This window comes from Artibeus jamaicensis, unplaced genomic scaffold (genome assembly GCF_021234435.1).
Source record: "Artibeus jamaicensis isolate MK-2021 breed Jamaican fruit bat unplaced genomic scaffold, CSHL_Jam_final contig_354, whole genome shotgun sequence".
NCBI classification, from domain to species: domain Eukaryota; kingdom Metazoa; phylum Chordata; class Mammalia; order Chiroptera; family Phyllostomidae; genus Artibeus; species Artibeus jamaicensis.
Genome location: NW_026521803.1, coordinates 9,144,470 through 9,170,767, shown reverse-complemented (window position 1 = coordinate 9,170,767; position 26,298 = coordinate 9,144,470). Strand labels below are relative to the sequence as shown.

Below are 26,298 nucleotides of genomic sequence, written 5' to 3'. Positions count from 1 at the left end.
ACCCCTGTGCTAAACCCGCCCAGACTCCGCGGCCGGCCACGGGACTCAGATGGGCAGGAACAGCCGAGGTGTTTATCTGTCCCGGCCGGCCCTTCAATTCCACAAGGAAACTGAGAACGGGCCGGGCGTGAGGCGAGACTGTCCAGGGTCACCAGCCACGGCAGGCTCGGGGCCCAGGGCCAGGGCTGCCAAGTCCTGGTCTGGCGTGTTCCTGATTCCCATAACGCCGCCTCACCTGGCCGCACCTACCTTTCCTTCGCAGTGTGTTCTGAAGGCTACCTGCAGTTGGGCCTCTCCCTGCCTCACAACTCTCCTTCTGATGACAGCAAACAGTCCGGGCAGGCAGAGCTTCCTGGGACAGCTTTGGGGACATAGTACAGAACCATGCTTCCGCTCTCCCTGCCCTTCCTGGAGGGCAAAAGGTCACACTTGAACTCGCTGCCCTCTCTCTGGGCACTTGCCAGCAGTAAGCAGGCTTCCGATTTATTTCCCCTTCTGAGCTTACCCACACCATTACAGGCCTTGTGACTGCCAGGAAGACGGCAGCGGGTGACTCTCGGGCCATTCGCACCAGACCCAGCAGAGCACGGCGCCCCCTGAGCGGTGCAGGGGCAGGGGGGTGTCCTGGCAGAGCCTGGCTGGCCTGGGGTGGCAGCTGCTTTGGTTTCCATAATTCATGTTGCTGGAAAAAAAAGTGTCTGCACAATAACTTGGGTTTGCTTACTGCTGAGGAGTTCAAAGTCTTTTACAGGCTTCTGAGATCCAGATGGGTCAGGTGGCTCGCAGCTGGAGCGCACAGAGTGGCGGCTCGCCTCGAGTGGCAAAGCAACGTGGTGACAAAGTCAGGAAAAACTGATTGCCCTTCTCACTCTGGTTGTTGATCCCCAGTGAGCTCTTTTTTTTTTTTTTTTTTTTTTTTTTTCAGTAAAGACGGAGACTACAGTCACAGCACTAGCCCAGGTTCCACCCCAAGAGGGGCAATGCAAAAGAGGGGGGTGGTCAGAAGCTCCAAGTCTATAAAGCAGTGGGGTGTGAAGTGAGCTTGAACTGTGTCTCAATGCTGACTGACCCTGAGCAGGTAACTTAACATCTCCAAGCCCTGGTTTTCTTGGCCTCGCAAGTCGAAGAAAGTACCTGCAAAGCCTGCTTTTTGAAAGGGCAGCTCCTTTGCAGCCTGGGGAACTAGTTAGAAATACAGAATCAAGGTCCCTCCCAAACCTGCAGAAACAGAATCTGCCTTTCATGGAGATCCCCTCGTTATTCTAAACACATTTACATTTGAGAAGCCCAGATACGTATAAAGCATTTATTTTTAACCCCTCCCCCCACAGTCAGCTTTCAATAATAAATGATAAGTGCAATTAGCACTTGAAAGAGCCCAAGACACAGGCCGAGTCTCTCCTGAGGAAACAGACCCAGAAAAGCTGATTAACTTGCTCGGGGTCACACAGTAGCATCAGAAATCAAACCCAAGACTTGGGGGCTCTTTTGTACCACATGATGTCCTCCCTTTTAAGGCCTAACTCTCCAGAAGGCACAATGCTAACTCGGGTGTTCTAAGAAGCAACCCCCCCACCCATTATTTTAAATATAATACGCTGGTCACCATGTGCCCCTCCCATCAGTGGCTTAGACTCTATGGGCTTCTGGGTGGCTGTCTGTCATTCAGAAGCTCTAGGAAGTGGAATAACCCAGGATGCTGCCAGTTGCTGTCTTACAATGAAAATTTTAAAGTGAAAGGAAACCTTAAAACACACCTTATAAATTTACACGCCCTCTCACCCATTAACACCTTTCTCATTGGAGCTCACAGCCCAAGCAGAGAAACACAAGGTGTTAAGCTAGAAGGCATCTTTTTGACCTCCCACCTAGACACCTAGCCTAAGAGCCAACCCAGCATGCTGGCTCCCCAGGGCTGGAGACGGCCATGAGGCCCACGGTCCTGGGTTCCCCAGAAATTACAACAGAGAATGGCACGTAGCAGCGAAGCTGGGCCGGAAGGGGGCCCGAACGAAGAGCCTAAACTGGGTCTGTGAAAGAACCTACCTGGCGGTGAGGATTAAATGTGATAAATGTCACGCACCCGGCCCAGAGCACAGAGGTTGTGTCATCGTCATTCCATCAACACAGCTGTGCCAGGCCTGGGCACGGAAATTTCCCTCTGTGTCCTGTTTCAAAGTCTGCAAGTCTAAGCAATAATTGTGATTGGTTTCACAAGTGTCCAGATTGACACCATAAAAAAAAAAACGAAAGGGTCTCGGTATTTCAGATGGGGTAATTCTGATTTTTATATATCCATAACAAACCCAATTTGCAAAATCTCAAGTTTATTTTTACAAAGGCAGGTTTCAGATACACTATGGAAATGCTTTCCGAACTTCCGACTGTATATGAGTCATCGAGGGATCTTGTTAAAATGCAGATTTGGGCTCAAGCAATCTAGAGTGGAGTCTGAGAATTTCCATTGCTGAGAGCTCCCATGAAGGTCAAAGAGCCCGCACTTCTGAGCAGCAAGGCTTAAATAGTAAGAAACGAATCCAAGGAAAGCATAATTTGATTTTAAAAACAACACGCCAGGAGACCATCCATGAAGGACTACATGGGACTGGCCAGCCTAGCAGGATTCTCAAAGTGAGGCACCCCAGGAAAGCAAATGGCATTCTGCAAACTGGCCCTGGGCCCCCTTCAAAGGAGTCTGTAATCTACACCGCTTTGTCCAGGCAGGTTAAAGAACTCTTTAGTAATCACAAAAGCAACCTGCTTCTCACAAAATCCTTAAAGGCAGTACAGTGTAGGGAACAAAGCACCTTAGGATATTTCCACTCCAACCCTTGGTGGCCAAGCTAGCTCTTCAAGGCCTTTCTTAAATCAAGTTTTACCCATTTATCTCCTCTCTGTACATTAAATTTGAAGCTGTTTCTGTGGACAGCTGTAATTTTTTTAAAATGCGTATCAACTTGTTGGTTATAGAAAATTCCAAAGTAGTAAAATGAATGGGATTGTTGGGTTAAAAAAAAACACCGTATTTTGCCATGTGTAATTTTGCCCAAATTTTGAAGGGAAAAATAAGGATGCACGTTTTACATGGGTAGTACCTGAAATACCTTGTATCTGTTCTTGTGTTTTGTAATTACTTGTTACATAAAGTTTCTTGCACCATAATGTTAAAAATAAATACTCAAATTCCTTTATAATACAAAACTCAAGTATCTAAACATAAATAAATAAACAATTGGATTTTAAAAAGTAGAATGAAAGCTTTTTTCCCCCTGAAAGTTTGGGCGGAAAACGTGGGCACACATTACACAGGGGTAAATACGGTGCCGTGCACTGACTGGCCCGCCCCGTGTGTGTGCTGCAGGGAAAGACCGAACACACACAGGCTTCCCAATGAAAGGATCAGAGATTAAATTCTGGCTGTTCTTTGGATCGGAAGTACTAGCACACAAGATCCTCCATAACCCCTTAGATGAGATTCTTGGAAACAAATTGTGAGGTAATCTGATACCCCCCTGCTCTTCTCACAAGAACACATCTGTCTACCAGGAGGCACAGACTGGCCCTGCACACTGGCTTAAAATAACATGTATGTTTATTACAATTCCTGTCATGACCCTCTGTACTCGCTGGGCTTATGCTCAAACTATACACGCTTCCAGCCAGGGAGTCACGTCAGGTGGTAATATCGAGCTGCCCAGAAACTGCTGAGTGTGCACCACTCACCCAGAACGGAAGGGATTTCCCTCCCATTCACTCACCCGCTAATGGGGAGATGTGTGTGCTGATGAGAAATGCCAAGGACAGACTGTCACCTGTGCCCAGTCTTGGTAACTCATCCTTACGGTTACTAGGCTGCTGGCCGGCTCCTGGCCCCTGCCTGCAGCCCTGTGCGCTCACACGGCTATGCTGCATGCTGAGCAGGGTCACGAATTCACCCACTTGGGAAGAAAGAGACTCAGCAAACTTCTGGATGAGTCCGGCTTGCTCTTCCCCATTTGTCCCTTGGAGAAGGAAGTTAAGTTTTCCAACAGGCCACCTTCTGACTTAGGCCAGAGCATGCCTGAGCTTTCAGATGAGCACTACAGGAGGGAAGGCAGAACAGAAAATGTTCTCCCTTCTCATCTTGAGGCCTGCAAAATATTAGTAAGCTCCCACCCAACAGAGGAAACTGAGGCCTCAGGTTAAACTGAGCAAAGGTGGAGTCAAGGTTGTAACTAACTGCACAGGAGGCCTCATTAACTCCTCAGGGCGGAAGATACCCTCTCCCAGGAACAGGCCAGCATCCCCCACCTTCCTACTCTGGTCCTCTTCCAATTTCAGTCCCACTGTCTGACACAGGTCTAACTCTCAGCCCTCCCTTGAATATACGGTGACAAGCTCCAGCTATTTCCTGAACAATAAGCAAATGTCCAACATTTCATGTTTTTGCTAGTGCTTAATACCTGCAGATAAACTAGCAAGTACAACACGCTTTTAACTAACTCTAGTAAATTCATCTATTTTAGATGAATTCCCACCCCCCTGGATCAAGGGAATGTAAGAAGGACTTTACAATATTTGAGAAAAGTAAAAGAAAAACGCCAAGTTTTCCTGAGACATAGGAATACCTGAGCGCAGGCAGGAATTTCTCAGGAGGGATTCACTGCGTGCCTGCGACAAGTTCGGGCTTACCAATGCCGCCAAGCTGCGGGTCGGACCCACTGCTCGACTCTGCGCCCCGCCAGGTTTCGCCTGGAGTGGGCGAGAGCGCGTCTCTGTGTCTGGACCCGGACGGTTTCTGCAAGTTCAAGATCTCCTCCTGGCAACGGGTTTGGCGCCGCTTTTTAATGGGCTCCCGCAACTCCTAACTCCGGACCCACTCACTGCAAGACCGTGGTGCTCCTGCTCTGCAAGTGCTGGTTTTGTGCACACACGTGTGTCCGAACACACGCTCCCTGGGGACTCTCCCACTCGCGCGCGCCCCAGTGGTCTGGAATTCGGGCCAGAAGCTCAGGGATCCGAAAGGGCTCGGGAAGGTGGGAGCGACCAGTGTCCCACGGCAAAGAGCCGGCAGTGAGGGACGCGGGGCTAAGCGCGCGTCCGCCCCGCATACTCACCGGGACCTCTGCAGCTGCTCCAAGGCGCTGGTGCTGCCCCCCTGGCCCGGGTGCTCCAAGGAGCAGTAGTTCTGAGAGGTCTGCCTGGAGAAGGCAATGGGCAGGATTCCCTGAGTGAACGAGTTGAGGCGGCTCCGACTGCCGCTCCCACTCCCGGGGGTGCCGGAGCCCAGGAAAGCGGCCGCCGGCACCTGCTCGCTGATGAAGGCATCGTCCTCCTCCAATTCGTCGGGCAGCTGCAGCTGAGCGCAGGCGGCGAGAGGCGCCTGCCGGAGCGGCTGCAACTGCTCCCCGGACGCCCGGCCCGCGCCCAGGGGGTTCGCGAGCACCCGGGCCGCCCCGAGGCCGCCCGGGACCAGGGTCGGCAGCGGCGAGGGCTGCGGGATGCAGGAGCCCGGTCCCGCTGCCAGTGCCGCCGTGAGCGCGCTGCAGCCTCCCCGCTCGGCGAGCTGGCTGAGCCGAGTCCTCGCGCCGTAGGCGCCGCCGGCGCCTGGCTTGGCCGCGCCGCCCTCCTCGCTGCTGCCCCAGTCCTCGTCCTGCAGCGGCGGCCGTCCGTCCAGCGAGATGTTGGTGAGGAAGGAGAGAGCAGCCTGGCGGCGCCGCGGGTCCATGCGCGGCTTCCTGGGGGGCTCCGGCGGCGGCTGCTGGGCCGGCGCGGGGGCGGCGGGCTGCGGCTGCGGCTGCGGCGGCTGCAATCCGCTGGTGCCCGCGGCGTCGGTGCCGCCGCCACTGCTGCTGCTGCTGCTGCCGCCGCTGCTGCAGGCGGCCGTGCTGGGGGTGGCGGCGGCCGCCGCCATTGTGTCCGTCTGCGGCGGTGTTTCCGCGACGCCGGGACGAGCGAGCGGCGCCCGAGCGCTAAGACGCGGGCGCGAGCGCCGGCGACCCGGGCTGGGCAGGGCGCGGGGCGCGGGCGGCGTGCGCGGCGGACCGGCCCCCCAGCGGGCGGGCCATGCTGGCCCCTCTCTAGTCGCGCGGAGGACGCCGCCGCCCCGGCCCACGCGTGCGGTTCTCTCGCTCGCTGCCTGCCCGCCGGCCACCGAGGCGTCCGGTCGCGGGCGAGCCCTGCCCCCGCGTTCTCCCGCGGCCGGCCTCGGTGTCCGTATTTATAGGTGCGCGCGCCCAGCGCTCGCGCTCCGGGGCGCTCTTTGCAATAACACGGTATCACGTGTGGGGAATGGAGCTGGGAGGAAAACAAAGCCGCAGGCGGGGGCCGCGGGGACGGGCGGCGAGAGGCGAAGGGCTGGAGAAAGAGGAAGAGGAGGAAGAGAAGTGGGGCGGGCACGGGGATCCACCAGGCTGTCCTGGTGGCGTGAGCTTCCTGGGGAGAGTTGCCGGGTCCCGGGGCTCGCCGAGGCCGGAGGCGGGGGCCCAGCACGTTTTCCTCCGCACGCTCCGACTGGGAGTCGGGGGTCCGAGCAGAGCCCCTTGGGTCTGGGCGGGAGGACGCGGTCCAGGGAGAATGGTGGGTCTGCAGGTCAGTGTTTGGAGGGACACCTAGATTGGTTAACTGGCCCCCGCGCTGCTGTTGGGCCCCAAGAAGTCCTTATTAACAGTTACACGGGTAGGTCACCAGCCCCTTACGCGGACTGTCCCACCTGAAAACTGTCGCTAGCCGTTGAGGTTGTGTCTCATTCATTCTCAGGCCGAGGGTGCAGCCCCTGGGATACGCACGCGGCCGGGGCGCTGAAGAGCCCAGGCGCGTGAACATTTTTTGACTGCCCAGAATGACACGCACGTCCCCATTTGATGGGGCGGTCACTTTTTATCTCTTAGCAAAGGCCAACGTGAATTTTTGCTTCGGTCCTGAAACGTGCTTCGTTTTCTGTGAAGACACGGGTAGACTAAGATGGCCTTGTACCCCTTTCCCCTTGTTACATTGCAGATTTTTGTGGATTGTGATCTCTTTTCCTCTTATATAAACTGGGGCCAACATGTACTTTCTGTCATTCATTGGATAACATCCGCTTGGCACTTATCACGTTGTCTGTAAATACCGATTCCTGCCCGGAGCTGCAGCTCAGGGCCTGGCAGGAATCGCTGAACGCCGTACCCCAGCCCCACCCCGAAGCAGTGCCCGCCCTGGCTGTCCCGAGCACAGAGTGCGGAGCGGGCTGGAGCGAGCTGAACACGTGTGCTGGTTTCCCAAGGCTGTTTGGGTGACTTCTCAAGTGCAATCAGGAACCCGCACGCTGAGTTAAGCCCTGCGACGTCTAAGAAACCGCTTGACACTTTCCAGAGGGAGAAGCAGTGTGTTTGAGATCGATGGATTAATTTAATTAAAGGTTTAAATTTAGCCCTGGGGCTAACGGGTAACTCTACATTGAAATTCCACTCCATTTCAAGTTCAGGAGAGTACTTTGAGTAATGGAGAGCAAATACACCCTGTTCAGACGTGCAGCCAACCTGGAGGGTGAGACATGGGGGAGTTTCAGGTTACATTTGCTCAGGACAAACATTGCACCTGGCCCTTTACACAAACAATTGTTGATATTTCAGTTTAGGCCATTCTTAGGCCTTCTGAAAAAGTGAAGCCTGCTGTCTATTTAAGGTAGAAGCGTTACGGCAGCTGAGTCAATGGTTGCTGACCGGCTCTGTGAAATTTCATCAGGAGTTTAATTACTTTGTTTAACTAACTGCATAGACACTTCCGAGCTGCTTTATTACAATTAATTTATTTTCCATGAGCACTGGGCTGGCTGTGCCGGCAGGCAGTATTTAGTGAAAGAAAACAACTGGACACGTGTAAAGAAAAACACTTTTTTTAAATTATAAAAGTGATAAATATTAATTGCAGAACATTTAGAGAATAAGATAAGCAAAGAGGAGTCAGGAAGGAAAAGCATTACTAACAATCTCATGTCCCATGAAAATAAGTTAAAATTTTGATTTTTGTCCCATGTGTATTTTTAAACAAAAGCAAAAGCAGGCTCTGTATGTCTTGTGATTTTTTTGCTTGCTGTGTCGTGATCATCTTTCCATTTAGAATATTCTTCTGTAGCATCATATGAATGACCGCATAATGTTCAATTTGCAAGACAGACTATAATTATGAAACCTGTGCCATACATTGAACATTTACGCTGTTCCCAATTTTTTATTACAGGGAGTGGTGATGACATTCTTTGCCTTCCTCAGCCTTGCTACCATCCAATATTATCTCTTAGGTTAAATAGATTTCGGGGCAAGCAGCACGTCATGTTCCTAAGGCTTTTCATCTAGAAAGTTTTCACTCTGATTCCTTACTTTTTGGTCAGCATTGAGTATTAAAATTTTTTCATAAATATTAATTTATTTGCCCATCTGACATAACTCTTTGCCTGTTTTAAATACCAAATATGCAAGCTAATTTAAAATATTTATTAAAATATCAAAGAAGCATTGATATCTACCTTCAAACTGCTCAGGCGATCCTTATTAGGGTTATTACAGATGCGATTTACTGTTCACCTACTGGGTGCCAGCTACAGGATGTTTCTAACCCTGTGAGCACCCTAGAGGTGGAGCATATTAACATCAATATTTTGTAGGTGAGGCTCCGAAGAATTAAATAATTTGCCCAAGGTTACGTAGCTCCTAACAGTGGCTGGGCCAGTGTGCAGACCTTATTCGTAGACCCGTACGTGTTCTGGTGCCCTCTGCTGGTGAGGATGTTTTAAGGGAGGAGACCAACTCCGTATTTAATCTTAAATTTATATTTCAGCGTCAACTCTAATGGAAGTAATAGAAGTTTTTGAGGAAGAGGATCTGGATGTCAAGAACAAGTCTTTTAACCTCTCCACAACAGTTTCCTCTGGTGGGTTATTCGGAGGGACAAATGAGACTGAACGAGAAGCATTTTATAAACTTAAAGTACTTTTAAAAAAAGTGTCTGTTGTTATATACCAACCGAATCTACTTCCTGCATTACTCCAGATGTACTTATTTGCCATCTGTTTATTTACTGATCAAATATTGAGCAACTCCCATGGTCACAAGGCCACCTTGCTACAAAAAGAATAAAAAGAAGAGTGACCTTTAGTCTTGTGGTTTTGATAGTGGAAAACAGAAGCTCAGGTCACATTTGAATAAAAATGAAAGGCAGATTCTGATTAAGTGAACAATCTTACTGCAAATATAAATGTCTTCAAAATATTAAAAAAGAAAAAACCAAAACGGAGCTCTTTATTTGAGGTGAGGCCTGAGGGGAAGGTCTCTGGCAAGAGCCAGGAAAAGAAGGGCTAGAAGGGGCACTTCTCAGAGGGGGAGTTCTGCAAACAAATTCCTCATGAATTACAGGCAGAAAGAACTACAACTTAAAATGTAATTCCTCTCGATCAGCCAAGAGTTTTTTCCATTTACTTTCATACTGCCTATTCCAAGTGCCTATTCTGAAAGCTTTTTTTTTCTTTGCATGCATGCATGAATTGTTTTGAGGGTCGATTTTAAAAACAAAGAAAAAAAAGAAATTGCAAATAATGGCTGACCCTTTTTTAAAAAGTAGCAGAACATGAAATCTGAAAATTAGCTTAGGTATGACGGGTGATATCACTTATAACAGAAACCATCTGATATAGCGGAAGACAAGAGGGTCTGATGCCTGTGCAGGTTCTTACAAGATGGTGAGTTCTGGGGTTTCCAGGTGGACTCCAGGTGTGTGCACAAACTTCCAGATGAAGGCTCACTATATTCTGCACAAATAAACAGACCTAGTGGGTGCTGTTTCTCCAGCATGAAAAGCACTATTTGTAGTGTTTGCATTTGTTCGGGTCATTCTCACATCAGAATGGGATGGCCATGGCCAGATACTGGGGACACATCACCCCCATGCCTGCTGGATTAATTGGTGGTCCATGGTAACCTTCACTAATAGGTACATGAAGAAACAGCTCACAGAAAGTGAAATGCAAGTGCCTATCAGTTACTTGAAAGAAGGAGGTCACTCTCATATTGCTGATGAAGTGTAGATAGAAACAACCTTTCTGGAGTTATTTGCCAATAGTATTAAGAGCCTTAAAAAACAGTTCATGACTGAGACCATGAGCTTGGAGTCATCCTGGACAGGTTACATTTTGGCCCCACTATCATGGCTTTGAGTGTGTTGAGCATGTTACTGTACCTATTTTGAGTTTCAGTTTTGTCATCTGTGAAATGAGAGTGAAAATATCTATCTTATAGCATTGTTATGAAGATTCAGTGCAGTAATAGTGTTGTAAATGCTTGCTATATGGTAAGCACTCAAGAATATAGTTACTGTAATAATCCTAAAGGGCTAACTGAGAAACTTGGCCAAAGATTTTTGCACAGAAATATTCATTATAGCATTGTTTAAAAATAAGGAAAACTTGCCCTGGCTGGCATAGCTCAGTGGATTCAGTGCCAGCCTGCGAACCAAAGGGTCACTGGTTCAGTTCCCAGTCAGGTCACATGCCTGGGTTGCAGGGCCAGGTCCCTAGTGGGGGCCACATGGGAGGCAACCACACATTGATGTTTCTGTCCCTTTTTGTACCTCCCTTCCCCTCTCTCTAAAAATAAATAAACAAAATATTTTTTAAAATAAGGAAAACTTGAAAAAAATCCTAAATATGGATCAGTGGGAAACTAAGCAAATTATGGCCTACTCAATTGGATATTGTGCTTCTATTTAAAAAAATTATTTTTATCAGCCCTTCTTAATGACATGAAAAATTGTTTTTTTAAACAATGCTAATCAAATAAAGTAGAACAGAAACTAGATCAATTACAATATCTCAACTTTATTTTAAAAATTGAATGGAATTGTTAAAGACTAATATGTATCTAAATGCTACATGTGATCAGAAGGTTAAATCAGTGGCTGGCAGGATTACGGTGATCTCCACTTCTTTTTGATTAACTAAGTAGAAATCAGTGTGTGGTCCTTTTAGAAACTGCTTCCCAATCAACAATTTAAAAAATATTTTTAAATGAATGGAAATCCTTATGCCCAGATTTTAAATGACAGAATTATTGGATACATTTTTTTAAATTTTGAGGGATATTAAGAGGCAATTAGCTTTCTCTGCCATAGACAGGCAGGACGTGGCTAAGCAGAGAAGAAAATGCCTGTTTGATAAAGGGACCCTATGAACGAAGGTGGTAAGAATAGATTTGGGGGAAGCGGCTGGTAATGAATAAGTTTCCAGACAACTACATTGAAAAGATAATAATGAATATTGGGAGGTGAAGTCGAAAAACAAATATAGCACCCAATCCTGGGGGCCTAGAATCTGAAATAAGGAATTTGAACATACAGCACTATAGAGCCATAGAAAATTTTTAAACAGGAAGTGGCTGGTGTTGAAAGCCAAACTGAAGGAGCATTAATTTGGCAAATATGAATATGCATAAGGGATTGAAGAGAGAGCCTAAAGGAGTAGTGAGGGTTTTATATAATATAAAAATTCTTCCATTTTTATATTAATTTATTCAGCACTCGTTGAGCTCCTACTTTCCACCATGCTCTCTGCTGGGCACTTCGAGTAAAGCAAGGTCTCAGGCTGCAGGCTGCTGAGAATATGGCAAAGGGAACAAAGGTGGATTTCCTTTTATGTGGAAGCTCTGAAATGGTTATTTCTACCTGCATACTTTGACTTCTCACCACGGTTTTGCCGTTTGTCCTCTCCGACAGATAGAGAGGCAGAGACTTAACAAAGTTAAGCATGGCGATGTGCCTCTGGTCACACCCTCTGTCTGTTCCTTCTGTGTCATCTTAGGGTGGAGGTTTGTGTCAGCAGGGAACGGCCTAATCTTAGGAGATCAGAGAGGCCCCCCAGAGAAGGTGATTCTAGTTCACATATGAGATTGGGCATCTCAGGCCATGCAAAAGTACAGGAGCAATAACGTTAGGACTCTGTTACAATTGAGGCCTGAGGCAATAAAACTTGGAATTGGCAGTGAGAATGGAAAAGAAGGGTCAAGTGAGAGAGAGACATTGAGGAGAAACTGGTTTCCAGGTTTCCAAGCTAGGGGGGGCCTGTAATTTCTGAAAGAACCAACAGCACCCAAGGGAGGAGAGAACAGATGAGAGGGTTAAAAAAGGCTGGCTGAGTTTTGGCATGAGCTTCTTTCTACACCATCAGGCAGTGGCCCAATATAAAGGCTAAGAAGAGCTCATTTTTCTAAATCAGAACTTTATCAGATTGAAAGAGAAGTAGGCATTGAGTCTGTAGTGGCACAGTCCTCCAATGTGGTGACAGATGACCTCCCAAGGTAAATGGCTGAGGACACAGGCCTAGGGAGCACCCTAACCTGGCCATAATCACACACTCGATTTGCCCTTTGAGACACAATTCAGAGGTGAAACAACACTTTGCTCCCCTTTTGCAATGTACCTAGAGAGAAGGCTTTGGAAATGAACCATTCCAGGGTCAGGCCCATTTCAGCCATTCTAAGACTTCTGAGATTGCAAGTGACAGAAATCCAAGTCAAAGCAGCTGAAGGAGGATTTATCCTAATAAGGATTCAGGAGTGTCTCAGAAAACACAGAATCAGGAATACAGCTGAAGTCTGGCAGGCACACAGAACCGTAGACACAAACGCTTGGGGACTCCCCTTCCTCGGCCACTCACCTCCTCCGTTGCCTGAGTCACACTCCATCATCTCCCTCTGGACATTAGGTCCCTTTGCTTTTCTGGTACATGAGGCAAGAAAGGTGCCTCAGACAGATTTCCACCTTTGTAACTTATGGAATCTGGCCCCTCTAGGTTCCTCTTCAATTTACAAAGGAAGACCATGACTTGCAAAGCTTGTGTGGAGTAAGTAGTCCCGGACCAGTCAGCTTGGCTGGGTGTCAGCTAACAGGCTTCCACTCCTGGAAGCAATGGATGGGGTATGTGGGGTGGGCAATTCCCAAAAGAAGGGACATGTAGGGCAGATAAAACAATTGAAGGTCTACCCTGGTAGAGCATTTTCTTAATTTTTCTAGGCCTATTTTCCTTATTTGGAAAATAGAGATACACAATCTACCTTGGAGTATATTGCTGTGAATATTAGAGAAGATTAAAAGATGCAGTTCTAAGTCTTCCCACCAAGTGCTCCTAAAGATAAGAGAGTGTGCTAACCGCCTGAGGGGGCTGTTGTTGAAACTTGAAGCAGGGCCTTGCTTTAAGGTCTTCTTTTTAGCTTAAGAAATGTCTGATCTATGGGAATTCAGCCTATGATAAAACTGACATCTGAAGTCAGTAAAGAAAAGATACATTATTCAGTCAATGACGTTGAGACAACTAGGTTGTCAGGGGCGAGGAGTAGATACCTCACAGTTTACAGCAAATTAAATTTCTGATGAAAGAAAGATTTAAGCATAAAGAATGAAACCATTAAAGTCTTTAGGAAAAGTGCTAAAAACCTCAGCAAAACAGCTCAGAACGTGTGCACCTGCGGTTCTGTCCAGCACTGTGGCTCTAGCCCTCGACCAGTGCCCGGCACAGAGTTGGGTCTCAGTACATTTTTGGTGACATGAATTCATAAAGGAATGTTTTTAAAATCAATTCACATAAAGGAGAATCTTTTCTAAAAGCTTAGGTAGATTCAGCTACCAAAACCAAAAAATTACAAATGACTGCACGGTTAGAGGAGGGGGAACTAAATCAAAAGACAAACATACCGCAGGGCAGTGTTTGCAATTCATACCACAAAGGCACATTTCATTAATATTTAAAGAGATCCTAGGTATTAAGAAAAAAGCCAACAATCCAATGGAAACATGGTATGCTATTAAGAAAGAGTTCCCAGAATAAGAGGTACAAATGGGTCTTGAACATTTAAAAAGAAAAATACTCAAACTTCATATTTAAGAAAAACAAATAAAATTTTTTAATTTTAAATTTTTAATAATATATTTTATTTATTATGCCATTACAGTTGTCCTATTTCCCCTGCTTCATTCCCCTCCACCCTGCACACCCCCTCCCACCCACATTCCTCCTCTTTATTTCATGTCCATGTGTCATGGACATAAAGCTGAAGTTCTTCAACTTCTACATTTCCTATACTACTCTTGCCCTCCCCCCTGTCTATTTTCTACCCACCGTCTATGCTACTTATTCTCTGTACCTTCTCCCCCCTTTTCCTCCTCCCACTCCCCTGTTGCTGACCCTCCATGCCATCTCCATTTCTGTGGCTCCACTCCTAGCTGTCCACTTAGTTTGCCTTTGTTTTAGGTGTGGTTGTTAATAACTGTGAGTTTGCTGTCCTTTCACTGTTCATCTTTTTTATTTTCTTTTTCTTAAATAAGTCCCTTAACATTTCATATAATAAGGGCTTGGTGACGATGAACTCCTTGAACTTGACCTTATCTGAGAAGCACTTTCTCTGCCCTTCCATTCTAAATGAAAGCTTTGCTGGATAGAGCAATCTTGGGTGTAGGTCTTTGGATTTCATGACTTGGAATACTTCTTTTCAGCCCCTTCTTGCCTATAAGGTCTCTTTTGAGAAATCCACTGACAGTCTGATGGGCATTCCTTTGTAGGTGACTGTCCCCTTATCTTTTGCTGCTTCTAGGATTCTCTCCTTCATTTTAATCTTGGCTAATGTAATTCTGATGTGCCTTGGTGTGTTCCTCTTTGGGTCCAACTCCTTTGGGACTCTCTGAGCTTCCTGGACTTCCTGGGAATCTATTTCCTTTGCCAGATTGGGGAAGTTCCCCTTTATTATTTGTTCAAATAAGTTTTCCACTTGTTGCTGTTCGTCTTCCTCTTCTGGTACCCCATATAATTCAGATGTTGGAACATTTAAAGATGTACTGGAGGTTCCTTAGCCTCTCCTCATTTTTTTGAATAGTCGTTTCTTCATTCTTTTTTGTTTGGTTGTTTCTTTCTTCCTTCTGGTCCACTCCATTGATTTGGGTCCCAGTTTTCTTTCTATCACTATTGGCTCCCTGTACATTTTCCTTTATTTCACATAGTGTAGCCTTTATTTTTTCATCTACTTTACAACCAAAATCAACCAGTTCTGTGAGCATCCTGATCGCCAGTGTTTTGAACTGTGCATCTGATAAGTTGACTATCTCTTGGTCACTTAAAAGTATTGGCTCCAGGACTTGGATTTGTTCTTCTGTTTGAGCCATAATTTTTTGGTCAGGTTGCACCTGTTACGTATGAGGGGCGGAGCCTAAGTTGTTCACCAGGGCAGGTCAACCCAGTCACTAGGTTGTGACGCTGTATGTGGGGGCGGGGTCAGAGAGGGAACAATGGCACTTGCTCCACCCTCTCTTGGATTTCAGTCCCCTTTGCAGCTTCCCACAAGCAAATTGAGCCCTTCTGGTGCTGGTTCTCGGGTGGGTGGGCTTGTGTACATTTTAGGACCCTGTGGGTCTCTCCAATGAACTCTCCTGTGAGGGTGGGAGTCTCTTCTGGCACCTCAATCCCCACAAGTGTTTTCAATGGGTGCTTTTAGGCTTTATTTCCCATCACTGGGGTCCTGGGTTGCGTGGTTTGTCTCACTGCCCATTTTTTGCCTGGTTTATGTGCATGCAAATGTGTGTCCGTGGTCAGCTAACCGCCTTGGGTGTCTCACTGGGTCCACTCATTTCCTCCCTGTGCCTGGGGTCTGCTAACCAGCACCTTTTCCTGCCTCGACTCCTATCCCCCAACCACCGACTCTGCCCCTCTTATCTGTCTAGATGAATGGTTGTCAGACTTTTGTACAGTTCAATTTTCTGTCTCTTCTGGTTGTGTTTTTGTTTCTAAATCTTGGTTGTCCTTAATTTTGGTTGTGTGAGGAGACACACTGTTTCCACCTATGCCTCCATCTTGGCCAGAAGTAACAAATAAAAATTCTGAGATACAAGTTTTCCTTCATCAGATTGGCCAAGGTTGCAAAATTTGAGAGCACATTATTGTCCAATGTGTATTAGCTAAGGGGTGAGGAAACAGATACTCTGATATAGTGACCAAGAGATCGGAAGATCTTTCCAAAGAGAGATTGGACCGTACGGTATACCCTGTGCCCCACATCTAGGAATTTGTGCTGCAGATCTACTATCTCCTGTGCAAATGAGGACAATTTAGGGTTATAGTTGTTGCAGTGTTGTTTGCAGTAGGGAAATATCAGAAATAGCCATCATAGGGGTGGCCAATGAATTCTGGCCATTTATACAGTAAAATGCTGCACAGCTGTTTAATGAAATAGTTCTATGAATGTTTAATGAAAAGACCTCCAAGATGTAGTTTTCATCTGACAAAAGCAAGCTGCAAAGTAGTGTGTATTTTGTGCTATCATTTTTACTTAAAACAAAAAAAGCAACTCGTCCGTATCCATAGCTCTTTATTTGTACTATGTATAGATTGTCTCTTGGATGAATCCTAGGAATCTGTGAATAGTAGTTGCCTCCTGGGAGTGGAGCTGGGTAGTTGGAGAACGGAGATGCCAATTTTTATTCTTAACTCTTTTATACCTTTTGAATTTTTTTCAGAAACGTGTATTACCTCTTGAAATAATAAATTAAGAAAAAATGTGGGTTAATTTAGCATTCTGCTTCATAATATATGCAGGACAGATTTAATGTAAAAAGAGTGTTTTAAACCACTCACCTTACATTAAGTCACTTTCCCTCCCAAAACTAGAGTAAAATTAACATTCTAGAAAGACGCACACATTCATCCTGGGCTTTTGTCCTTTGGGCACAGCGAGTGTCCCCTTTCTGAAAAGAACGGAACTTGGAGCATTGGCACATCCAGTAACTGCCCTGCAAATGGGAGTTCCTGTCTCTGTGGGGGTGGAACTGTTCCTGGGAGTGGAGCTGCAGGCTACCGCCCTCCGCTCACAAGATCAGTAGGCTGATGAGTGTCTTATGCCCTCAACAGGACTCTGGGGGTTATTATCCCATGAAATCCATGTTCTTTAGCCTGGACCAGTGCCTGGCATACAGTAGGCACTCAAAAAATTATATTTTGAGAATGAACATCCAGGAGTTGCGGGATCTCGCCTGAGGGAGAGACAAATGCTGTTCAGAAGCTTTGGGGACATCCCATAAATAGGTAACATTTAACCTAGGGCTTAAAGAAGGAAGTAGTCTTCAGGTAGAGGACAAGGAGGATAAGAGCCGGCGTTTCAAGGGGAGAGAACAGCTTATTTGGAACATGAGGAGGGGGGGCCAGGGAAGGCTACCCATGCCAGCGGACAGGTCTCCTGTCTGCCCTAGTTGGAGCAGCTGTCACACGTGGCTGGTTACCGTGGGGGCATCAGGTGTGATCTCAGTTTCCTGACGTGAGTCATTGGTAAAGGTCCGTGAATTGACAGAGGAAAGAGAACTGCGTGATGCAGTCACTCGGACCTAGAATGGTGCTTCAGGAAGGGAGAACCTCAGGGACCCGGTGGAGTGGAGCAGGCAGGCAGGCGCAGGCTGACTTGAGCTTGTGGGCGGAGCTTTGCTCTCAGCCTATCAGATCCAGTCCCTCTTTCAAGTAACGGCCCCTCCATTATTGCTGAGAGTCATAAATAATAGCCACAATCTCTACCCAGAACCCCCCAAATTTCGATAATCAAAATTTTTTTAAGTTTGGGAGCAACATCCATTCGCCAGCAAAACCTGCCCTGAGCGAACCTGAAGCTGCATAGCGACTATTAGTTCTACTCCACTTGTCTGTGTGTGTGTTTTGTTGTAGAAATATTAGTGTGCTTGATCACAGGCTGCCGTGGGTGCTCTTCCAGACCCCACTGGGGCGTTACATAACATATTGTATGTGCACCATGCTACTTCCCTGAAATCTGAAAAACTCTGAATTCTGAAGCACGCCTGGCCCCCCAAATACTTAGGCGGTGAGTTGTGGTTTTAGTATAACTGACCAACATACATAGTGTTTAAAAAAAAAAAGGTCGTATGAGGCCCTGAGTGTAAAATAATGAAGGTATAAAAGAACAGACATTTATAAGAATACAATGTCTATTTCAATATGTAAATGTGGGGTAGGACTACACTAGAAGACCTAAGAAATAAATTAGATGCTTGTCCCTAAACGTAGACTCTCCTGGATGTGGCAATTCAGGTGCAACTGATGAAGTTCTACGTACTTTTCTGCAACTCAAATACTATGAATGTCATTACAGTGACTTTACAAAATGATGAACAACTGTAGCGAAGTTCCAAATACTAAAAAAATACAGTCTCCCTCAGTGTAATTGATAGTTGCATTCTCGGAAAATGCGGTGCATATAAAAACCACGCAGAATTACTTTGTGTGCATTTGTAAAACATAATTAGGTTTTAAACTCAGATGATTACAACGAGTCTTTTTGCTTACAAGATACATTTTAATGAGATGTTTGAAAGTGATTCGGGATGCAATTCTTCCTTGTGGGCGACTGCCTCACCCGTGGCAGGGGCCTCATGTCCCTGGCCTCACATGTTAAATATCAGCAGTGTCCCCAACCCAATTGTTATGACAACCAGAGATGCCCCTTATACTTCCACAAAGCCCCTAGGGTGGTAACTTCAGGAGGGGAATGCAACTCACCCCCGGCCCACTGAGAACCACTGGGTGGAAGAAGCCGACGAGCTGGCGGGTGAGCCTGTGGAGTCCCGTGGCAGGCTCTGGTCTAGCCAGGGAGCCCCAGTCAAGTCCAGACTGAGCCGTCTGGATTTGGAGGACCTTGTTTGCTCCGGAACATAAGCCTCAGGGAAACAGACTGGAATTACACACCTAAGTTTCTCATGAGCTGTGCCAGAGTGGATCTATGGCAGCCCCACTGGCCCACCTACAGGAGGTTTTGGCCTCAGACACCTGTCTTCCCTGCCAGCAAGGTGGCGCCTTCTTGAATGGGCTGATGGGCCACGTGGCACTCGGCTGATCCAGAGTTTGGGGTGTGTCATGCAGCCTGTGGGCTGTGTGCCCTCCTTTGAGTCACTCCTCTAAGACTCAGTGTATCTTAGTGATGATGAGTTAAAACACAGCAGCACTATTCACAACAGCCTAAAGGTGGAGACGACCCAAGTGTCTATCCATCCATGGATGAATGGACAAACAGAATATGACATGTACATAGCGTGGGATACTATTCAACCTTAGAAGGGGGGAAATTGTGACACCTGCCACAATGTGTATGAACCTTGAGGACATTACGGTTAAGTAAAATAAGCCACTCCCAAAAGCACAAATACTGTGTGATTCCATGAACTAGAGGAGTCAAATTTAGAGAGACAGAAAATGGAATAGTGCTTTACCAGGACTGCTGCAGGGAAGAGAGCGAATGGGGAGATATTTTAATGGATACAGAGTTTCACTGCTGCAAGATGAAAACAGTTTTAGGCACGTATGGTGGTGATGGCTATAAACAATGTGAATGTACTTAATGCCACTAAACTGCACAGTTTAAAATGGTTAAGATGGTGAATGTTATATGTATTCTTCCACAAATAAAATTTAGAAAATAAATAAAAAGCTAAGATTCTGATGGAAATGTTACCAAGCAAGGACTCACTGCCTGAGGCCAGTACTAGCACCAGCTTTTGACAGCATTTGAGGAAAGAAATAAAGCTTTTACTGTGAGGTCAACTGGCAAGGAGAGAGGAAGCAAGGCTCAAATCTGTCTCCCAGATCCAGGCCTGGAGGCCAGGTTTAAGGGGTTTTCGAACCAGATCTTCCTGGATAACAGACCCTTCTTAAAGAGTTCCAACTTTGGTTCTGTGGAGGGAAGCATTTAGGGATCACAGTATTACATGGGCGATGTTCACAATTGTTACTCTCAAGTGGTTCGTGCAAGGTTTAAATGTTGCTTCGGGGTCTTGTGAGAAACAAGATAGGACCAGCTTGAGCTGGCTCTGCAGCTACAGTAATCAAGTTTTGGCTCTGCCCAAGTGGTGGATCTTGGCCAAGCGAGCCTCTCTGGGTCTCAGTTTCTCCACCTGTGACACAGAGACAATGACTGTGCTCCTCTCATAGGGGAAGTGTGCGGTTCACTGGAGAGCGTGTGGAAACCACGGGCGCAGCTCCTGCCCGGCACGCAGTCCTCAGAAAGTGTGGTTGCCGTTGTGCATGCAGATTTCACATGTTCGCTGCTCAGGGAAGCAACCTTTCCCCTCAGACATTGCCATAGGACCATGTGGGGCATTTGGCTTAACAGCAGGGTTAAGACACTGACAAAGAGGAAGACTGGGGACCCAGCGTGGTGCATGTGTGACCCTCCTGGTCCTCCTGCCTGCGGGTCAGCCTCCTCCTCACTCACAGGGAACAGTCCCTGGGGGTCCTCTGAGAGGGCTGTTTCCTGCCTTGCACTTCAAGCAGCTGTAGGGTGTTCCAAGCAAGTTTGCTGCATCTAAGAAAGCCTCCCCCGCCTTTTCTAGAGAAAGTCCTTAACTGACTCCCAGAGGGATACTTCTCCTTATAGGTAAAACCTCCACTATTTGCATTTAGACCCACAGGGAGGACTGATAATTGTTGACAGCAATAAGAGTTCGTTTTCTTTGTTTTGATTAAAGAATAATTTGATTGGAAAATGCTTCCTGGAGTAATAACTGATGACTGGCTGGAGTTGCTAATACTGGAGGAAAAGCCAAAGACACTTACCCCAGCTAGTCATTAGCTACCAGGAATGTTCAACCTAGAGGGTATTTCCTGCTGGTACAAACTCTGAAACTGGTAGGAAAAAAAAAAAGAGGGTTGGGGTGGGAACTAAGCAATTTCTTCTTGTGCAATGAGAAGTTGAAAAATGGAGCAGCGCGTGTTGCCATAGACACCATTTCTGGCTCTGGGCTGTCTTCCATGCCTGCATCCAGCTGCATAGCAATTAGACACAGTTTCCAGCGGCAGCTGTGCCTCCCAAGTACCTATAATGAATATCTGCAACTCCAGGCTCCTGCGGAAATCCTCAAGCCTTCACTTGTTACCGTAATTTCCTTGGGAAGTGTTTCTAATTACATATTTCTTGCTGCCTGCTCCGGGGCAGGACTTCTTGCATACAATATACCAAATGCATAAAACCACAAAACAGTGGGAGGGAGAGCTGGAGTGGTCCAAATTGCTATGTAGTTTTTAACTTTGTAGTTAAGCATTACTAGGTGTAATAGGGCATCATTTGCATGAGCAGAAACAACAGTAAAGGTACAGCACGTGCCTCTTTTGTAACTCTGTAGAGGTCAGAACCCATTTCAGCAAGACAGCTATATAATTATAGAATTTTCAACTCCAACGCAAGAAGTGTTTAACTATTGTAGGTAGTAGGGTCTTTGTGAAGAGGGACTTCATTTTTTTGGATTGTCTCCTAGGATCTGCCACTTAGAGAAATCCTGGCGCTGAACAAGTTACCTTTGGGCTCTCTTAGTTTAACAAATTTTCCAAGATGTAAAGCAACTTTCAACAACTATTGTTAGAGAAAACTGAAGTGAAGTGAAACGTAAATTCAAATGCTACTCTTTGGTTGTAAGGCTTTTTTGCTTTTGGGGTCTTTTCTTTTGAGTTGAGTAAGTTGAAGAATTTTTTAGCTCCTAAAGAAGGGGCGGACATGCTCTACTATAAGCATGGCTTTGACTAGCCTGGGGCATGCCCGGCTCACAGAGGGGAAGATTTCCACCGCTCTCCCCACCCCACCCCACCTGTGTCATGGAAGAATGAGCACCTGCAGGACCAAGGGGTACTGACCACCTGATCATTGTGGTGGGCCTGAGGAGGTGTGCCCAGTTGAGCACCCAGGCCATGCCCACTTGGGGAGGGCTGTTTCTGGGCCCAACTTACAATCAACGCTGATGCAAAAACCTGTCCTGTCCTGACCCCACTCCCTAAGGAGTTGCGGTAGGAAGTGCCAGCCAGTGCAAGAAATGGCACTTGCTCTAGGCTTCCTTCTGCCCACTGGCTCCTCCTCCCACTCTCAAAATGTTTAATGCCCAGGACTCAGTCCAGGACCTCTTGTGTGTCTCCACTCGCTTCCTCAGTGATCTCATCCCATTATAAGGCTCTAAATAAATACCATCTGTAGCAGATCGTATTTTCCAGAGTTGGCCACAATAATATCTCCATCCTACATGCTCTTCTACAATGTAATCTTCACACTCCTTCCACGGAGAGAAGGGGCACATATGTCCATCATCCTCCCCAACCCGACTTGAATCTAGGCAGGCTGTGGCTCACTTGTAGCCCAGAGAACGAGGTGAAAATGGTGTTGCGTGATTCCCAGAGCTAAGTTAGGAGGGACAGTGCAGCTTCTGCCTTGTTCATTGGCACACTCCCTTTTGGAGCCCGGAGCTGCCATGTACGTCCAAGTACCCCATGGCCACCCTCATGCTGTAGGGAAGCCCAAGTCCAGTTGGCAATTTCTGCTAAGGCTCTATGGAACAGCCAGCTTCAGCTGCTAGATCTGTGAGTAAACTTGCTTCACAGGTGATTCCAGCCCCAGGTAGCCTGTTGCCTCCAGCCCTTATGTCTTCCAAGCTGAGGCCCCACACATGGTGGGGTAGAAACTAAACATCCCTGCTCTGCTCTGCCCTGAATTCCTAACTCGAAGAGTGATGGACAAATAAAATAGCTGTTCTAAGTTAAGTTTGGGGGTTATTTCTTACACAGCAGTTGTATCGGGAACACCATGTATATGCCGATGGCCCCCAAATCTGTCTCTCCTGCTTGGGCCTCTCTCTGAGTGTAGACCTACATCCCACCACTTATCCAGCACTCCCACTCAGATGTCTAGCAGGCTTTTCATAGAACATTCTCCAGATCAAACTATTGACCGACCCTGCCCTGCAAAGCTGCTCTTCCCTTGAGAGTCCTCATCTCAATAATGACACCACCATTTACTCAGTTGCTAGGCTAAAGATCTGGATATCATCAGTGATTCCTCTCTTTCCCTCCAACCCCATCTAATCCATCAGCAAGCTCCATCAGCTTTACCTTCAAAACATTTCCCAAACAGGATGATGTCTCACTTACTCCACTGATATAACCCTGACCCATGCCATGTCACCTCTGTCCTGGACTATTGCTAGAGCCTCCAATCCTCCTCGCCTGCTTCCACGCCTGGTCTGTGGTTCCCCAACACCAGTCAAGTGTGCAGAAGTCACAATAATCAACTCAAGATGTAAGTAACCTTGTGAGCCTCAACTCTTTCCCTCATCTGGCTACTGGCCCAGATCTTGGGCAGGGCTGTTGGTGAGGACACTCACATCCAGCCTCTCCATGTGGCCTGGCCTTCCTCACAATATGATGGCTGGGTTCAGAGACCAAGCATCACTAGGGAGAGAGAGAGATTCAGCTAGGAGTGCCTTTTAGGACTTAGCCTTGGATGTCACGATATAGCACTTCTGCCACCCCCTTTATAACTGAGTTAGGCAGTTATAAAGTTCCATCCAGGTTCAAGGGCAGGAAACAGACCCCACCTCTCAGTGAAGCCTGTTAATGTCACATTGTAAGAAGAGCACAGGAGAAGGGATACAAGCAACCACACCGCCTGTGAAGATTTAACTACCTAAGAAAATTGTCCGTACACAAAAAGTACAAGCAACATGTAAATGCAAAAGAAAAAAAAAGAAATGCTAACTCTTTCCCCCTAAGCCCCTCACTGAACCCACCCCCTCCCGGAGAATTCTGAGTTAATTACAAGCATATTGGGCTGGTAATCTTTTTTATAGTACTGCGGGGAGAAATCAGGTCGACTCTTCCTCTTCTGGACAGCAGGGAGAGCAGAGTGCTTGATTCTGCGTTGCCACCTAAAGGGCTCACTTCCTCACCACAGGGGCACTGAGAGTTTTTGCCCCCCACAAAGTACAGTAGTTAAATGTTCTCCCTACCATCATGGTACTCACCTATTTCACTTAAATTCTACCTCTTTTTAATTCTAAGAATGAATGGAACTATAAACTTCTCGAAGGGCCAGGAACTTTTTGATTCATCGTTCTTCTCACTCTGGGCTCTGCTCTGCTCACATGGGTTAATTATTTAATACCAGTTGAGGAAATTCATGAAGAAGCAGTTGTGTACCCGAGTCTGTCTATTTCATCTATATTTAATAATCCCAGAACATAGTAGGTTCTCAATTAAAACATGGCTTTAAAAAATTTTTTTTTAATTTCCCAATTACAGTTGACATACATTATTATATTGGTGTCAGGTATACACCCAGTGATTCCACATTTATATACCTTATTAAGTGATCATCCTAATAAATCTAGCACCCATCTGATACCATACATGATTATTACAATATTATTGACTCTATTCCCTCTGCCGTGCTTTACGTTCCCTTGACTATTCTGTAAAAAACAATAGAGGGCAAAACAATTCCATCATCTTTTCCAGCCCCTTTCCCCTCTGGCAACTGTCAGAATGTTCTCTCCATCTATAAGTCTGTTTGTGTTCTTCTTCATGATTTTGCTTTTTGGATTCAATTTTCTAATCTTTTGGATTCAACGTCATTAGCAATCATAGAAATTCTTAGTAAAACCACACTGAAATAACATTTTTTTTTATCAAATTGGCAAAGTACTTTTATTAAGACAAGCAATGCTGGCAAGACTGGGGAGCCTGAAAATTGATGGTTGAAGTTGCACATCAAAATCTCTACAATGGGCGTGCTCTGTGACCCAGCATTTCAACATGCCCAAATTTAGTTTTAGTTATTTTAGTTTTTAAAAGATTCTATTTATTTGTTTGTTTGTTTGTTTGTTTATAGAGAGAGAGGAAGGGAGGGAGGGAGAGAAATATTGATGTGTGAGAGAAACATTGATCAGTTACCTCTTAAAGATGCCCCAACTGGGGACTGGGCCCTCAACTCAGGTATGCGCTTTGACTGGGAATCGAACTGGTGATCTTTTGCTTTGTGGCATCCCAAACCAACTGAGCCACACCAGTCAGGGCTATGCCAAAACATTTATTATTGAGGTTTGCCAAGATCTGTACACAAAGATGCCTCCATGCAGTACTGGTTTTAATAGCATAAAATTGAGACTTAGTTAAATAAATCATAGCGTTACTCTTAATTATGTAACTGTTTCAAATGCTTATATGAAATATTTAATGAAGTGGGAACATATTTATGTTCTATAGGTAATTTTTAAGTTAGTTTACAAACCAGTGTAAGGTCATTTAATTTTTCATCATACATGTATCCATGAACATAAATGTCCATAGCAGACTAGACAGAAAGATGCACAAAATTTTAGGATTCTGTGATTTTAGGTTTCTCATATTTTTTAATGTTTTTAAACTTTCTACCCTAACTTACATTCTTTTCTACTGGGGACAAAAAATACCAGTGTTTCTTTTTAAGTAGCGTGGAAGTTGCCCCTGAAGTACAGATGGGAACGCCAGTTTTGGCTGTTTCCTCTGAAAACATCCCAGGCCCCGTGGGCACGCACTCACCACAGCTCCTCCTCTCTTGAGAACAGTAGGGGTAGGAGGAATTTTGGTGGCTGTTGGCACTGGCGGCTTGTCCTGCAGTCAGCCTTTCGGACTGTGGGAAAGGGGGCTTTGCGTTCTGAAGAGTCAGTGAGTGTGCCTCGGGTTTCCTGTCCTGCGTGCGCCGTGCCGCGAGGTCTGGGGGCGGAGGGCTTCATTAATCTAAATGCCCTCCTTCCCCATTAGGAACACTTCAGTTTCATGGGCAAATGCCCTAATTGATTTGCTTTATTTTCTTCAATCAGAAGTAAAAGGGATGATACAGTTAGTCCGGTGCGGTGCACGTGGGCACGGCAGCTAAGTAAAGGGCAACATTCTGCAGCAAAGTGAAAATGAGGTGGGTGTGAGAGGTTGGATTATAGGAGGGAGACAAACTGTACTTATCTTCTCCTTTATTTAGTTCTCAGTCTTATGAGAATGAACAAATATCACACAGAGACATCTGATGGGAATAGTCTGAAATGAAAAGACACAAACCAATAGTATAGCTATTATGAATTTCTCAGACTCCATTTCCAAAAATAATGCCTACATAAAACAGCACCATTTCACTTTGGGGACCACTAAAACAAGTGAATATTATAGGACAGAAAAAATAGGAAGAAGTTATAAAAATATGTGTGTTCACATGCTTGCATCAAATACTAAATCTGTGAGTTCACTGTATGGAATCCTATCTGTCCATAAGTATAAACGAAAACATTGCTTTCAACTCTCGGTATTTTTTCCATTTTATTATTGCTAATTTCAAAAGATTAGAAAATGTCTTAAAATTTATGAATGTTTCTTTTGGATTCAGGAAGCTTCAGATGACATAAATGAACTCTACACAGCGGCTTTAGAAAGCTTATGGCTCCTCTCACAGGTTCCCAGAGAGTGGTCGGCTCCAA

General features: G+C 46.1%; 1 protein-coding gene across 2 annotated transcripts in view; it reads right to left on the bottom strand.

Moving 5' to 3' along the window:
- Positions 1 to 6,303, bottom strand: part of CABLES1 (Cdk5 and Abl enzyme substrate 1) — a 101,271-nt gene extending 94,968 nt beyond the window's left edge. The window contains exon 1 of one of the 2 annotated variants that reach the window (XM_037134123.2): positions 5,097 to 6,303. In XM_037134123.2, the coding sequence (XP_036990018.2) occupies positions 5,097 to 5,893 (797 nt within the window). In that variant the 5' untranslated portion in view covers positions 5,894 to 6,303. The remainder of the gene's footprint in view (positions 1 to 5,096) is intronic. The other variant, XM_037134122.2, reaches the window with a different exon arrangement.
- Positions 6,304 to 26,298: the final 19,995 nt, after the last annotated feature.